Source organism: Brugia malayi (assembly GCF_000002995.4).
Source record: "Brugia malayi strain FR3 genome assembly, contig: Bm_v4_Chr2_contig_001, whole genome shotgun sequence".
In the NCBI taxonomy this organism is placed as follows: Eukaryota; Metazoa; Nematoda; class Chromadorea; order Rhabditida; family Onchocercidae; genus Brugia; species Brugia malayi.
In genome coordinates this window covers 13,325,001-13,342,550 of record NW_025062476.1, presented here as the reverse complement: position 1 = coordinate 13,342,550, position 17,550 = coordinate 13,325,001, and the positions used below count along the sequence as shown (strand labels likewise).

The window sequence follows — 17,550 nt, the reverse complement described above, 5'->3', positions numbered from 1 at the left end:
TCTGTTCAAGTTTATGCAATGTTGTTCATTATCTTATAAGTCAAAAATAGATGTTGAACGCGATTTTTTCATTCGAAAATCATCTCTAGCGGTTGAATTAGTCGATAGAATAAATAGGAATCAATAAGCAAATATTTGTTATAGGTGTTTCAGAGATTTGTCATTTTACTTTATGACTTGCCGTGCTAGAAAAGTGTACGGCAGTATTCAGTGCAGTTCACATGATGAAAATGTAAGTTTTAAACGAGAAAATTGAGTTAAAATTTTTAACTATATTTTTAATATATTTATTTAATATATGCTAAAAGTTTGAGAATTAGTATATCTTGGAAGTTCTAGCATCAGTTTATTCGAGAAATATATTTCCAATGGTTTTTACGCCAATTTTTTTTGTTTCAATTTTGTGCAATTATTGCTTAGGAAATCTTCAGAATTTAATATCATTTGATTATCAGTGATATATGTTTTTGATTTTAAAATGTTAACTGTAGATAGCATTCGATTGCTCAAGTCCAGATGCACAAAATGTGATATATTGTTTTCTGGGTTCGACGGAAGTTGACAGTAAAAATGTTGATAATATTGAAGCTGTTCGTCAATTGTGTGATAGTCGACGTCGAAGCGTAGTGTTTTGTCGAACATGTGGCCTTTTCAGAGTATTTTTTTTTTCTTTTTTTTTTTTTTCAAAATATGATGTTAATTAAATGATCATTAAATGTATTCGTTTTTATTTTTATTTTTTATTTTTAAAGTGAAGTAAAATTGAGTAAGAAAATTAAATAGAAAGACAAAGTTTTTACATATTAGAATGTTCGATTATGTTCAAATACTTTTTCTTTCAATGTTTTTTGTTTGTCTTTTTTGAATGTATTCATTACAGTTTGGCAGATGGCTTACTCCCAAAGAAAAACGAATGAGGCTTTGGGTTGCTAATTTACTTTCTTGGCAATACACTACTGGTAAACTAAATAAGGAGGAAAATTGGCTTTTTTACGAATTGTCAAATTTGAAGTAAGTTTCCATTAGCTTCAAGATTTCCGTCTTCAACAGTAGTTTTTAATGCAGTTTGTTTATCTTATATGAGATTTGAGACTTATTTTACATTAATTAATGCGCAAAAGTTTTATATGAATTGTGTGATCAGTGCTTCATGCAATTTCAAATTTTTAATCATGTGATTACTGAAATGAAAAGTTATCGTGAAATTTGTGACAAGAAAACAGAGAACTATATTAATGACTGTAGCGAAAATAGGAGAAAGATATGAGTTGGTTTGGGGCTTAGGCTTTGGAACTACAACATCTCACATAAATCAGTCATATTTTTTTAAAGGATTAAACGAAATAAAATTTAATGTTGAAAATTTTCTAAGGAATTGGTTATGTTTTCAGATGGACACGAACATTTGAGATAGTTGCAACAATTAGTGATCAAGGTGCTTTGAAATTCAGTCTTTTTTTAAAAAATAATGCGGTTGCTTACGAAAATAATGTTTATAATGTGAATGATTCATCTGATGTGAAAGCGATTATTGCGATGTTCTTTCCTCATTTGGTAAACTTTCTTTCAATTTCTTCATTTTTTGAATGAATTCATAAGATTTTTATTAACTTTTCGAACTTTTCTTAATAGGTGGTAGACAGAATGTTGATTTCGTCAAATGTATTAGAAGACTAAAGCTTTATTATATTCTTTGTGCTATCGCTGGAGAGCTGGAGGAGTAGTGGAGCAGAATTAACATTGCTGAAATTCTGGTTGTGCATGCAGTAGTTTTTGACTTTATAATGTAAAGAAAGATTAGGAAAAAAAAAAAAAAAAAACCTTCAGGTACCATCTCCTATTTCTTCGGCAAGACTTATATTAAAAGAAAAAGAGAATATTGATGGATTCTTCGAAAGTATCAGACATGAACCTGTGAGAAATTGGAGGATTTCTACTGAAAGTATTGTTGCAGTTCTACGACCTTATCAAGTTCATTCTACTTCTTCAATATATATATATATATATTTTTCTTATTCAAAAGATTTCTCCATTCTTTTTTAGCATGAAATTTAGCAAATTATTTTATCAATTATGGTCTTATAAAGGAGTAATTTCTTTAAATCATAAATAGCGAAATTATAGCTTGTATTAGTTTTCTACTGTGCATATTTGAATGGTCTATTAAAATTATTTAATCTCATTTAGAAAGATGCAATACGCTTTATGATCTCACGTGAAGATCCTAGTCAACAGATCAATTTTACGGTTAAGTATGATTTTGTTGAACTGCCAACTACACCACCAATTCTGTATTCACCAGTTACTGGTTCTTTATCACGACAACTCGATACTCCATCATTTGGCAAATGCCCACCAGGTATCTTTGGATATTTATTTCAAAAATAGGATCAAAGCGATTTTTGCAAAATATCAGCTGAACTTTTACAGCAATTGTCTTAATTCTAATGCAGTGTATGTTTGAGTTTTTAGTTTTAGCTCTTATATTATTTACATTTAAGCTAACTATGTCACATTTCTTAAATTTCAATGACTATAAGTATCAAATAGTAAAATTTATTCTGCTTAATGTTCGTTCAAAGGATTTATGCTTTAAAATTATGGTGCACAGCAGAAATCATGTAAAAATAATTTTGATATACGTGATAAAAAAGTGATGAAGTTGTAATTTGTTTATTTATTAGCATATTTCATTAGTATTGTCAAATAATTTTATAGTTAGTATTTTATGTAATATATTTCTTTCTCATTATATATGTGATTGTATAAATAATTTAATTTTCTAATTTTTTTTTTCGTAATATGATCATCATAGTACTATTTTATGTGGTATATTGGCTGATGAAATGGGACTTGGAAAGACTATCGAAGTTATTGGTCTAATATTAAGTCATCAACGAGATAAAGGACTTCCACCGATTGTTGATGATGTGGCTAAAGAAATTGATGATGTGAAAATAGTTGTTGGTGAGCTTATCTCTACAGTTGTGGCTGCTACCGATGGATATTTGGCATTACAAGATAAAGTAAGTTATTTGAAATATTTTGAACAAAATGATTATACTAAATATTAGATGAATGATATATATTTCATTTTTAATATTTACATGCTTGTTGAATTTTGTTTTTCTTTTTTTTTTTTTAATTGTCTGAAGAGAAATATAACTGTGATTAATTATCGACTAAATTATGATTTTCTTAAGTTCAAAAAAAGAAAAAATGGTTTTTTCTTTTTTTTTTTAACAATTATTTAAATAGCTAAAATAAAACTGAATGAAAATAAAAATAGAGCTAATTCTAATATGAATATCAATTATAACTTTTAAAATTATTACGCTCAGTTATTTGACAGATAAATTCGAGATATCGTCGAATGTTCTGTTATGATAATTTGGAATTAATGAGTCCAAAAAAATCGAAAGGTAAAAATAGCATATTGAAACCGCTGACTGTAGTTTGTACGACATGTTCCACGACTTGTTCTCAGGAACGAGTTTACTGGGATCGATTTCCTTCACATGATATTCCTTTCTTATGTCCGGAATGTATTCATGATAAGGTATGTAACAGTTTAGCTATGTTTTGTTTTAAGTATTCCAAAAAAAAGAAAAAAAAAGAATAAATCTAATGTGGCTTACATTATGAAGAGCTTCATAATTTTTGTATTAACAAAAAGTTGAATATAGTAAAATGCTCGAGATTCAATCCTTTTTTTTCTGGGAAATCGATTTTATGGTTTTTATTTGGAAGAGGAAAAAATTTTTGTTGTTGATCGTTATAGGATAAATTATATCCAGTGAAAGGTACGCTTATTATTGCACCATCAACAATTTGTCATCAGTGGTATGAAGAGTTGAAACGACATATTCGTGACGATATTAAAATTGATGTATGTTTTAGCTGAATTCTTTTTTTTTTTTTTTTTTTATCCATTTTTGTACATAAAATTAGTTTATTGTTAAATGATTCTGGAAGTATGAAAGTAAAAATGAATGATTAAAGAATAGAGAAATTTAATTTGGAATTTATTCTGTCTTATAAACTGAAAAAATAGCGAATAGTCTTGATTTATTCATGTTAGCTTGCTTTCATTGAAATTTTGCATTTTGTTAATTTTTATAAACCATTAATGTTTTAGATGTATCGAGGACTAGTTAATGACGGTTATAAGCATCCAGAATATCTGGCAACTCAGGATGTTGTTATCTGCTCTTTTGAAACACTCCGACAAGAAGTATATTTTGTAGAAGCTAGGCCAAGACTGGGTTAGTTATTGTTTGTCTTTTTTCCTCTCAGTTTTCCTCTCACGAATAGACTTTTTTGAAAGTGTTTTTTTTTTTTTAAAAAAGAAAAAAGGATTGACTTTCTTAAATATTTATTTAGTTTTTATGAATGATATGAAAAATAAATTTTGCGGAAGGATAATTTAGAGATTTGCAAATTCAGAGAAGTGATAATAATTCCTTTGTCGATCTTATACAACATAAAACTGATAACTGCCTTTGATTTTATTAGCATCATTAGTTATACTATAGGAATTTAGAATCATATTTTGTAATCGAATAGCTTTTAAATTAGTTAAACATTTAACATATTTAATTACACTTGGCCCGAATAGTATAGTTCTGTAGACTTCGGATTTCATTTTCATAATTATCCTTCGATATGAGTATTTTCGAATATTAATTATTTTCAGATTCTTTACGATATGGCAAACGACATCGGATCGCTCCTACTCCATTATTAGCTATAGAATGGTGGCGTGTAAGTTATAGCTTATATTTTATGTTTTATGTCATAATTATATGAAGTGCTATTTTTAGTTTTTTTCTGAAGTTTTTCTTTATATCTTTCAACTATTTCATATCAATCATTTACAATATTTGCAATTCATTTATTATTATTTTGTTTGTTTTACAAAAAAATAAGATTATCAATTGCATTATATATGATTTCAACAATTTAGGCAACTAATTATTTCAATAATATTCAGGTTTGTATTGATGAGGCGCAAATGGTAGAAAGTACATCAAGTTCAGTAGTATTAATGTGTGATGGTCTTAAAGCAGTAAATCGTTGGTGCATTACGGGTACACCGGTCACAAATTCATTGCAAGGCATGCTTTATTATGGCTAGCTTTTTTTTTTATATCTTCAATTAAAAATTCTAGGTTTTTTTTTTTTTTTTTTCTAAAGTTAATATTAAATGATAATTAAAAAGATCTCTTATAGATTTATATGGTCTTGTGCGATTTTTACGAATAAAACCATTTTGGAATGAATGTTGGTGGCGTAATGCATTAATGCTACCGTATCAGTGTGGTGATGAAAAACCAATTTGCGATTTATTTTCTAAAATAATGTGGAGAAATACGAAAAAATTTGTTTATGATCAGGTACTGAAATGAAATTTTTCTATTTTGTTGTTTATTATAGAAATTGAAAATGTGTTCATATAATTTGAATTAAAAAAGTAACAGTTATATTTAGGTTTTTAATCTTTTATATATATATTTTTTAGATGCTTTCACCGTCGATAAGTAGTAATTTAACCGTTTTGCGATTTACACCTGTTGAGGAGCAGTTTTATCGTGCAACTTTATCGAATTGTCGCTTAAAAGGTTTGATTATTTCTCCTTTTTTGACTAGAAATTTTTAGAAAACTGCATTTAATTTTTCAAATTTCATTAAACAGTCATCATTCGATTTTCTATCTCCTTTATTGCTGATCATAATTAAATTCAATCGCTATTCTCTATCAATGGAATTATCAGCAGATTTATTTATTTTTATAGGCAAAAATATTAGGAAATTCATACTACTTCAAGTTGAGGAGGTTTACTGAATTTCAGTTCGTTACATGCCTTATTTGCATAATTTGAATACACCAATTTCATCACTTCATGGGAAAGATTTTGAGAAATTATTGGAACCTTTGCAAATGATTCGGAAATTTATCGTTTTCCCTAGTCTTCGTTTCCAGGAAGTTAGTTTAATAAAATTTTCGATATCTTCCGTTTTAATTAGTAAAAAAAAAAAAAAAAAAAACAAAAGTTATATTCTTGTAGAAGTTATTTTTCCTAACGATTTATGGTTTATTACAGTCAAAAGCAAATGTTAGTACGGAAGATAGTTTGCAAGAGGAATTGTTTCGAATCTCAACACAGCAAGTTGAAGTTCATCAGCGAAATATATTAATGCATTATTGTGGTAAGTATTTTCAATTTCATATTTGTTAAAAATTTGATATTCTTGAAGTTTGACTTTTTCTATATTTTCTGGATTCACATGTTTTATATGCATTTACAGTTTCATTTTAGTAAATTTTTAAAGGTTTGGCTGGATTAGAATGGCTTTGTGGAAACGAGGCTAATGCTGCGAAATATTATAGTAGTGCGATCAATGCAATGAAGGAACTTGATCAAATGAATAACAAACTTGGATTGAAAGGATCAAGATGCGCTTATAGGTTATTATATTTTAGTCACTCTTCGATCTTTGTTATTTGTCACTCTTTAATTGTTGGTAACAAATTTTATAGACTGTTGAGATCGGATAGGTTACAACAAATTCATATATTTTCTGCTATATTGGATTTGCAAAAAGATGGCATTGAGGTACGAGATGTTAGTGCAGAAGAAGCTGAAGCTCAGGTTTGTTTATGGTTTAAATGTGTTATATTTGATGAGTTTTATGCTGGAGATCAAAAGTAGTGAACAAGATGTTTAATATTTCTTTTCATCATTCCGTGCTTTATAGTTGAATTTGGCTTTAACGGGTTATACTGAACAAACGGTATCAAATTTGATGCAAACTTATGTTACTGCTAACGAATCTTTCCCAAAATACAAGGCTATTCTATCACAAGTAATTTCCTTTTTTTTTTTTTTTTTTTTTTTTCAAATTAGCAAAAGCTGTTATCATTGTTCGATAACTTAATAATTAAAGGATATAGAGTATATATATAAACTGTTTAGAATCTAATCTATGGAAATCCATAAACCTATTTGGAATATTAGGTAGGCAATAGAAGAGATCGTATAGCACCAGTAATAATTATAATCTTTTTTTTCCTGCTTCATTATTCATTCTAAACAATTCAAATTTCGGGTTGGGTTGTGATTATATCACCAAAAAGATTATATCACCATGTTTGGTGAATTGTGTTAGCTGTTGAATATTTATTATTCACACTATTTTCTGTGATTTTTTTTTACTCTACAATTCTTTTACTACTTTTAGTAATTTAATTTAATTAATACAAAATCAAGTATCGGATGGTTATGTGTATTACTACTTTTAATATTACTACTTTTAGTAACTCAGATAATTTAATTAAGGCAAAATCAAGTATTGGATGGTTATGTGAAGCAATCAATTTAGTGAATAATGTTGGACAGCAGCATCTTTTCATTGATGCTATTCGAACAGCGATCACGAACAGTGGGCTGCCAAATGTTCCGTACGGCTTATTTTGTTTCAATTTAAATTCTGCTTAATTGTTTTAGCATCTGCAAATTTAATTAATATATTTTTGCTCTTTTTATAAGATTTAAGCAAAAAAAAATTTTTTTTTTACAGTGTATCAAATTTATTGGGTTTAAATTTTTATGTGGTAAAACGATGGGATGAACTAATTGACTGCGCCCAGAAGGTATTTTCGGAAACAAAAAAAATTGCGATGAATAATATTATGGAGAAGAAATGGAATTTCATCTTAGAAACGATTATTGCATGTCATTTTTCATCTAATGATGGCAAATCATTAAAGAAGTAAATATTTGTATTTATTAGCAGATTAATTTATATATTTGTATCTATTAGTTTTTTTTTTTTTTTTATTTATTAATTTCTATTATATTATTGCTGTTGAAAAAGAAAAAATATCTGAAATATTTTCAATAAGTTTTCAATGAAAAAATGATAATTTACATATTTGAGATTTGATTATATTTATAACAAATAATAAAGAAACTTTCATTTTATTTTTGGATATTAAAAAGATATTTTAATTGTATTTTTTTTTTTTCGTTTTATCATTATTGAGATATAGGAATGATATCGACCAAGATGATAGTGTTTCAGAATGATTTGGAATAGTTCTGCATTGGAATATAATGCTAACTCTTGCTGATTTTTTTTTTTTTTTTTTCTTTAATGAATCATTTTAAATTACGCTGTTCTATTATTATTATTTGTGAAATTAATTTTATGCTAGTCATATCAATGTTTTTCAGTTGTTTACTATGTATTTGTAATAAGCAAATCAGTCAATTGGAATCCCTTCTCTTCATGAGAGGTTCAAAAACTTCGTAAGTTTTTTTATTCTTTTTTTTATTTTTTAACTTTTTTTTTTCATAACTTCGAAATATTTTATACTCGTATAGATTTAAGTTTTATTTCGTTTTGTTTTGTTTTATTTTTCTAGCACGCTTATTTTCCATGACAATTAGATTGTTTGATCATTTCAAAGATAAAATGTAAGGTAGGAAGTCTTGGAAATAGTTTCAAAGTTCATTACAGTGAACAACGTTTCAAATTAAAACTTCTTTTCTGAGAGAAATTTTTGATTTGAATTATAATGGATGGAAAAGTTTTTAATGTGACAATGATTTGAAAGAATTAACATTGCAGCAAAGATCAAGATAGTGATGAAGCAGGTACAGCTGGAGAGCAGAAAATTTCAAGTCTTGAAATAATTATTCGAACATTCTTGGGAACACTTATCCGAATGCAAAAAGGTGTGCAATGTAATCAGATTGCACTGGGCAAAGAAACAATTGCGCAATTGGAGGAATTCAAAATTTTGTTGGCGCTCTCAAAGCGCCTCTATGCTTCAGCCAATGAATACGCTGCTAAAATGTTTTCTTTTTTACTAATACTAAATTATTTCATGATTTTTCTGGATTTTAATTTTGAATCTTTAAGCTTTAAGGAATGAAAATTAGATATAAAGAATTCATTAGCGAAATTAGGAAGATTTTTGGACAGTATACTGATGATGATTTGAGTATATTAGATATGGTTCTGCATTTTTTTTTATCGGTTTCGGATATGATGATCAGAATATTAATGTTAATTCGTATATTGGAGTGTTTACTGGATTCCGGAACTACGATTCTAAGCATTCAAGCGTATAAATATTAACTAAACAGTTCTTTCTATTATACTAATGAGGATGAATTTATTAATAATTAGTCAAATGCTTTTTTTTTTCTGAAAATTTTGCAAAAATTTGTATTGAAAATACAAGTGGTAAATTAAGTAATTAATAATTAATCAAATAATCTTTTAGTAGTAATAAAATGGGTATAATTAATGCGGGAAGCAGGTGAAATAAAGTGAGAAAGAATGATGAAAAAGGATATGATAAATATCTTAACTATTATTTCAACTAGATAAAATAAATTTAAGAATTCAGAAAAGTTTTCGCTTACATTTATACTTGTTTCAGTGATGAGATTCGTCAGTGTAAACTTCGCCTACAATATGCAACAATGGATGAAATAGCAAAATATGGCACACGTTTGCCTATTAATTTAATTATTAAAGGGACAGAAGATGATAAGGTTTTTTTTTTTCTTTTTATTTGAATAATTAAAATATATATATATTTCATTTTTTATTATTAACAATAGAAGATAATTGATATAATTTGCAATAGTAATAATTTTTTACAAATTACTATACGAATTTTGTTATATCTTTTTTTTTTTTTTTTTCCTCTCTCTCTCTCTCTCTCTTCTTCGTTTTCTTTCCTTTCTTATTTTCATATTAAAAAATTAAAAAGTTAATAATAATAATAATAATTTTTAGCGTCAAACCGATTTGAATGCAATAGAATTGGAAAAATTGAAGCAATCACGTTGTTTAGCAAAATTACGTTATTTATCAAATTTGCGTTCTCAACAAACGCATGATTGTCCAATATGTTTAACAACTGTAAGAGATACATGGATTGTTTATCCTTGTGCTCATTGTTTATGTGTGACATGTTTTAATCGACTTACTAGACGGTAATTTATTTTTTATTTCAAATTATCTAGGTCTTTTATTTTTATTACTATATGATTTTCTTATTTTTTCTCTTTTGAAAATTTTTATACTTTATTTTTCTCTTACTTTTTTATGTTTTGAAAATTTATACTAAATTTTTATACTTTATATATATATATATATATATATATATATTTTATACTTTATTTTATAGGTAATTAGATTTTGTGTGTGCGTGTGTTTTTTTTGTTTTTTTTTTCCTTAAATTTCTTCCTCAATAATTTAATAATTTTTAAAAGATTCACCTATTTAAGAAGATAGCATCTTTAATTCTATAATGATAATGCGAATTGTTAATCTGTACAAATATATTTTTTATTGTTATAAAATTTAAAAAAAAAAAAAAAAAAATGTTTCTTCTTCCTCAATAATTCAATAATTTTTAAAAGGTTTACTCATTTAAGGTGATAGCATTTTTAATTCTATAATAATAATACGAATTGTTAATAATAATATGAATTGTTAATATATTGAATTTTTCATTATTATTAAAAAGTTGATAGCATTTTTAATATTTTATTGAATACATATATGATAAGTTATACAAATTTATGTGTTAAATTATCATATTATCATCATCATATATTAATGTGATGCTATGCATTGAAAAAAAAACAACTAATTATTAATGTTGTTTATTCGAAAACTGTTCACTTCTTCAGAAATGGAACGATTCTCAGGAATGATGGATTACTGGCATGTGTCGTATGTCGAGCAACAACTTACATAAGTCAAATTTCATATGTGCAAAATAAGGCATTTGAAAAAAGCGCTCATTTGTTAGATGAACCAAATGTACAATTGAAAAGAAGTGTTTCTGTTAAGGTTAATATTTATTTTTATATACCCGAATTGTAAGATTAATAAATAGTTTATCCATAAATTAGATTGAAATGTATCATATATATATTTTAAGTGATAATTTGAATTTTTGAAATGCTATTTGATTAAATAAGTTAAGAGCTATAAATATTGAATAGTTTACTGATTAAATTTAAAATGCTACTGATAGTACTTAAATTTTTAGATTGATGCTATAATACGACGTATTAAATCAATTCGCTTACGTGATCCAACATCAAAAACCTTACTGTTTACATCTCTTTCAATGCTTATCAATCCACTTTGTTCGGTGTTATCTGAAAATAACATAATTTTTCGAAATTTCTTGGGAGTAAATCGACAAAAAATTCTCGCTGATTTTCGATTGAAACCTGAAATTGAAGTAAGTTGTTTACTTTTTCTCTCTTTTTCTTTAGTTTCTTATACTTACTATCCAATGTTTTATTAAGCATTTGGTTGTTACTATTGCATGAAGTTTTCATCATTGTTACTTTTTTAGCTAAAAAAATTGGAAGCAACTTATTAATAATTTATTTATTAAATTCCTTCATTTTTCAGCATTTTTTTTTTTCCAGTCAATCTGAGGATTTTGTTTTTATAGCTGCTTGTTATGCCGATGAGTTCGGGCGCACGTGGTTTAAATCTTACTGCTGCTAATAATATAATATTTTTGGAACCACAAATGGATATTTCTCAAATTGCCCAAGTATGTTGGTTGAATTTTATTTTAAAATTTTGAAAGAATGGAAAAAAAGAAAAACAAATGAAAGTGGGATGAGTTTATAATTTTTGATTAATGTATCATTTAATCAGTTATTTATCAACAAATATTTTCAAATAGTAATGTGATTTATTACATATTAAATGTATGAACTTTAAAATAATTTCTAGGCAATAGGTCGAATTGATCGAATTGGTCAAAAAAAGACAATGATGGTACATCATTTTGTAGTTTATGGTTCCATTGAGGAACAAATTCATTACAAGTATTCTAAAAATCAAGATAAAGATTGGACTGTACAGAGTATTGTGCATCTTCTCGGTTTGTTAAATTTATTTTGCATAGCACATCTCTATCTAATCATTTTATTATCACTAATAAACATATGTTATTGATTAGTTAGCTATAATGAGACTAATTAAAAAAAAAAAAAAAGTAAATATTATAGCATGGTTACGAGATAATTTGACGAGAAATAGACTTTCATTCTGATTACTAACGATTTGTCATAATTAAATTAGTAATTTTACTTTTAATTTTCAGGTTTAGTAAGTAACAGTGAAGAATTAATGTGTGATGAATAATTTCTGGTTCAAATCAACATTGTGATATTTATTATCTCCTGTTCTCAAATCAATTTCAGGATCTCTTTTATTATTTTTTTTTTCTTTTTTGGTAATTTTAAGAGATTTTTTTTTTATTCATTTAATAAAATGTAAATATTAATCTTAATTCATTTGTTTTTTCCTTCTTTCTTTTTCGTTTTTTGCTTATTTCACGAATGTTACTCTTTTATCTTTTATACAACTTACTTTTTTTTTTACGAATTTAATGATTACGAGTTATCTTTTTTTTTTTTTTTCAGGAATAATAAAGGAATTTTGTTTTTTATTGAGCTAAATTTTATCAAATATTTAAGTGAATTTTTAAAAAAAAAATATTGTAGTGTAATAAAGAAGGAAATAATTTCAAATGTAAGAAATGTTCAGTTCATTCATTGATGCAATTATCTGCAATTTGATAAATGAGAAAAAGAGGAAAAGAATGTGATCAATAAAAAAAAAAAAAAAAAAGGAGAAAGGTCGTATATTCTACACATTTGATTGATTTGATCGCTTTTTTTAAATGATATTGAATTAAATATTCAGTGGAATAGTTTAGCAATAAGAAAGATGAAATGATAGAATGAAACTATGTTTAGAAAGTGGAAGAAAAGAAGAGTAATTAGAAATAGTAGTTTTGAAATGCGATGATTTCATTCTGTGCTTTAAATTGTATTTGATAATTTAGAAAAAGTAAGCTTAAAAAGCTTTATCTAATTAATCAGTAACTATAAGCAAGCTATATTGTTGAAATTTTATGGTGATTTAGTGAAAAAAAATGACAATTTTAGAATAAAAGAACTCTTAAAAAATTTTTGAAAAATGATAATTTTAAAATAAACTAAATAGTGAAAACTTTAAAAAACAAATTTAACTGAATGTTTTTCCAAAATAAATTTTAAGGATCTTTTTTTTTTTTTTTTTTTTTTTTCTATTTTTTGGAAATATGATATTGTACGTCGTTTGGGTATTTCTCGTCAACACTACACGTGGACACGTAAATTAGCATATCCTATAAACTTTTAGAATTTAAGTATTTTTATTTTAAAAAATCGTTTGACTTATAATTGTTTCTCAACATCGATATATTACGGTTATTATAACTGTTTTTTTTCTTTTGCCTATTTGTTTATTTCTAATATATCTTTTCTTTTTTCAAATAAATTTTTTTTTCATAATTTTTGAGCTAACAAATATTAATTAAATTATGGCAATTTTCATTTGAAAAAAAAAAATCGCATAAAAAGTGAATTTCACTGTCATAATTGTCATCTTTTCCAAATAATTTTAGTATTTTTAATCAGAAAATTTCAAATTAAAAAAAAAAGACTTTAAAAAAGTTAAACCTGAAATTTCAAATTTAGAGGCAAGTTTCATAGAATGTTATTATTACTAACAAATGTAATGATAAAATAATCATTTTTAATTAAAGGATATTTTAAAATAAATGATAAGAGGAAGTGATGTGCTATAGATTTCTAAAATAATTTGTCATACATTTTTATCATTTCAAAATTTTCAATGAACAGAATAAAAAAAACTTATTTTTATGCATAATTAAATTTTTCAAATTGGTATTTTGAACAAAATTCAATTTTATTTTTTGTTGTCAAAATAATGTTTTTTTTATCTATCTAATTGTATATAAATTATTATATTAAACTAAAAAAAAAGAAAATAAACACTTAATAAATTCAATAATTTTTTTTTAAATTAAGACACAATTCACGTGATATATATTTTTATTTATTTATTTATTTACTTCAAGGAAAATTTTTTAACCATTTAATTTGATATGTTTTCATTTCATCTAATGCTGTCGCATAAATTAATTTATCAAGCAAAAAAGGAGAAGGAAAAAAAAAAAAAACTTAAATTTAATTTTATTTAATTTCATTCAATTTCATTCAATCAATATTTGATTTCACTAATACCTCATAAACATAATTTTATTTATTTATTCAACAACTCACATATATTCGCTAATTTATTTATGAAAAAATTTTTACAACTAAGCTTAGCAAGGATTAGCTATTGATGAGAGATAGCTGCTAACAGATGAAATTGATATAATAACAATAGGTGCAATAAGAAAATGAAATAGAAATAAAATAAATAATGAAATGAAATGGAAATAGAAATGGATAGAAAGGAAATGAAATGAAATGAAATGAAATCAAAATATAAAATAGAAAAATGAAAAAATGCTCATTCATTTTTATTTTTTCTTTCTAAATCATTTAATTTCCCTCTCATTATGCAATATATTTATGTTTTTCTTTTTTTTGTTTATTTGTTTTTTTTTTTTTTTTTTGTTTTAATTTCAAATTAAACAAGTTAATTGTTCATTTAAATAACAATCATTAAGATTAAATAACAATGATAAATGCATTCCATTCAGTTAATATTTGTGAGATATCCCATTGGCAGAATGAATTATTGATCGTTTTATATTGGTTAAACAATGTGATAAACAAAAAATATAACATCTGACATTAATATAAATCATCACTTTTCATCCATCTCATCTCCTTGTTAATTTATTGACTAATAACAAATGAAAAACATGACAAATGTGTTTTTGTTGTTGTTGTTTATTGTTATTGTTATTGTTATTCTTCCTCTTCTGATAATCATATTAATAATAATATTATTACTATTGTTATTGCTATTATTATTATTATTATGTTATTATTATTATTATTATTATTATATATTATTATTGTTATTATTATTATCACTATTTATTATTATTGTTATTATTATTATTATTATCCATCATTATTAATTAATATTATTATTGTTAACATTACTAATTGCTATTAATTATTACTATTATTAATATATTGTTATTATTATTTTTAATATATCGTTATTATTATTATTATTATAATTACTATGTTACTATTATTATTATTATAATTATTATTATTAATATTATTATTATCCATCATTATTAATTATTATTATTGTTAACATTACTAATTATTAATAATTATTATTATTAATATATTGCTATTATTATTATCATTATTTGTTATCGTTATTATTATTATTACTATTATTATCCATCATTATTAGTTGTTAATATTGTTAACATTACTAATTACTATTGATTATTGTTGTTATTAATATATTGTCATTATTATTATCATTATTTATTTATTATTATTATTATTAATATTACTATTATTATTAATTATTAAACTATTATTATGAGACGAATATTATCATTACATTATTATGTTTTGTTGTTAGCGATGAAATAATCATTTTTGAAATAGTGATGATAATTTCATTTTATAATAATTTCATATTCAACATTTTTTTTTTTCAAAAAAAAAAATTAAGTTTTTTTACAATAAAAAATTTTTTTGGTTTTTTTTTCCACTTTTTTCTAACCTTTTTTTTTCGTAGTAATTTTATTTATGCTACTTGAAATTTTGAATTATTTATCAGAGAGAGAGAGAGAGAGAGAGATTTGATATTATTTTTATAATTTATGTGATTTTATTATTTTTAAATATATTTAGTTTAGTTGTTTAAAATATTAAATATTACAAATGTAAAAAGTTTAGACAGCATTTTGTTATATTTGAAAATTTTTAAAACTTATTTAAATCATTTATTGTTCGTATTGATATTGAAATAATTTTAATACATTAACGTACTAATATTAAATTTCTTTTTTAATTAAATTTTAATTAAATAACTAAATTTTTTTTTTTTTTTTTGAAAAAAGTTAGAAATTAAATGTTAAACTATTGCATTTTGATGATAAAATTAAGATAGAAGCATGATTAGAATGCATAATTAATTCCGCTAACTAATTTTTCATTCATAGCCTATTGATTTTGCATTTGAAAATATTTCTAACTTTTGAAATTATTTGCTGAAATATCAAAAAAAAAAAAATATTTGAAATATTTTTTATAAATATAGTATCAAATTATTTATTAATAACAAACAAAAACAATGTGTATGTTTATATGTATCATAGAGAGGGATGGAGAGAGAGAGAGAGAGAGAAGGAAAGAGAAAAGAAAAGAGCAAAGTTTTAATTAATTTTGATTTTAACAAATTAAATTCTTGATTTTGTAAGAAAAAATTTTTTATTTCAACTTTAACGAAAATGATTGAATTTTTTTTTTTTATATTTCAAGAATTATCAAAAAAAAAAAAAAAAAAAAAAGAAAAGAAAATTTGAGCAATTGAATTTATAAGTAAGATAGAGAAAAGGAAAGAGCTTTAATTTACTTTAATTTTAACAAATTAAATTTTCAATTTTGTAAGAAAAAATTTTTTTTAACCAAAATAACATAATCTCTTTTTTTAAAAATTATCAAAAAGAAGAAAATTTTCTTGAGCAATTGAATTTATAATTAAGATAGAAAAGTCAACAAAAAAAAAATAATTAAATAAAAAAATTAAATCACATTAATTAAATAATTTAAACACCTTCAATGAATGATCATTTACGTAAACAAAATGAAAAAAAAAAAAAATAAATAAATAAACTAAGTTTTGATTCATAAGCAATACTTTTCCTTTTCTTTTCTTTTTTCATTTCTTTTTTTTTACGGATGGTAATAAATCTTTATATAAAAAAAAAAAGGAAGAAAAAGTTCATAGCTTTCAAATATATGCCAAATGTTAATAATCGATTATTTTTTTTTTTGTCATTTTCTTTCTCTCTCTCTCTCTCTCTCTTTCTCTTTCATATTAATGTATTTTTTTTAAAAAAAAATAAAAATAAAAGTAAAATAAAATGTCTAAAAATATATTTTATTTCAAAAATGTTATTTTAAAAAAGAGAAATGGGAGGAAAAAATATTGCAATAAAAGACATCAAAAATGAATTATATCAGTAAAATTATTTGAAATGGTTAATATTAATTCAATACTTTACTTTAATCTCTTTTTTTTCAAAAAAAAAAAAAAAAATGGAAGAATTTAATAAAAAATTATAAAAAGATTAATTATATTTAATTATTAATGCAATAAATATTATTTATAAAGTTAAATAATTAATAAAACTTATACTATCAGATTATTCCTATGATATAACTTAATAATATCATAAAATATATTTCAATTAAAAAATTACAATATAATTGTGCTCTAAAGTTAATTTTAGTAGTCGATTTTAAAAAAAAACAAAAGTAAAGAAATAAGTAAATTATAAATTCAATCATTTTCAAATAAAATATCCAAAAAAAAGAAAAGAAAATAAAGAAAACACAATGAATCTTTTTTTATTTTATTTTTTTTTTAAATTTTGTAAAATTTCATACGAAAATACGAAATTTTCTTTCACTTTTTTAATAT

General features: G+C 23.8%; 2 protein-coding genes and 1 non-coding gene across 3 annotated transcripts; 2 read left to right on the top strand and 1 right to left on the bottom strand.

Annotated features, from left to right (window-relative positions):
* Positions 1–172: 172 nt before the first annotated feature.
* Bm8005 (Uncharacterized protein) lies at positions 173–2,388 on the top strand (the record flags this gene model as incomplete). The annotated part of the gene is made up of 6 exons (XM_043079437.1): positions 173–232; positions 492–656; positions 881–1,011; positions 1,392–1,554; positions 1,828–1,971; positions 2,188–2,388. 6 exons carry the CDS (start codon positions 173–175, stop codon positions 2,386–2,388), a joined length of 864 nt encoding a protein of 287 aa, XP_042935371.1.
* A 264-nt stretch (positions 2,389–2,652) lies between these two features.
* Bm16771 lies at positions 2,653–2,704 on the bottom strand. The gene has a single exon (XR_006228090.1). It is a non-coding gene; the product is annotated as a small nucleolar RNA Bm16771 (small nucleolar RNA).
* A 142-nt stretch (positions 2,705–2,846) lies between these two features.
* Bm8004 (Uncharacterized protein) lies at positions 2,847–12,204 on the top strand (the record flags this gene model as incomplete). Its single annotated transcript, XM_043079436.1, has 24 exons — positions 2,847–3,026; positions 3,353–3,559; positions 3,782–3,889; positions 4,139–4,265; positions 4,697–4,764; positions 4,994–5,117; positions 5,233–5,396; positions 5,522–5,621; positions 5,853–5,986; positions 6,105–6,210; positions 6,334–6,469; positions 6,542–6,653; positions 6,760–6,867; positions 7,341–7,462; positions 7,582–7,773; positions 8,238–8,312; positions 8,635–8,862; positions 9,455–9,569; positions 9,817–10,016; positions 10,719–10,881; positions 11,084–11,281; positions 11,501–11,605; positions 11,791–11,941; positions 12,164–12,204. The coding sequence occupies 24 exons, from the start codon at positions 2,847–2,849 to the stop codon at positions 12,202–12,204; spliced, it is 3,264 nt and encodes a 1,087-aa protein (XP_042935370.1).
* Positions 12,205–17,550: the final 5,346 nt, after the last annotated feature.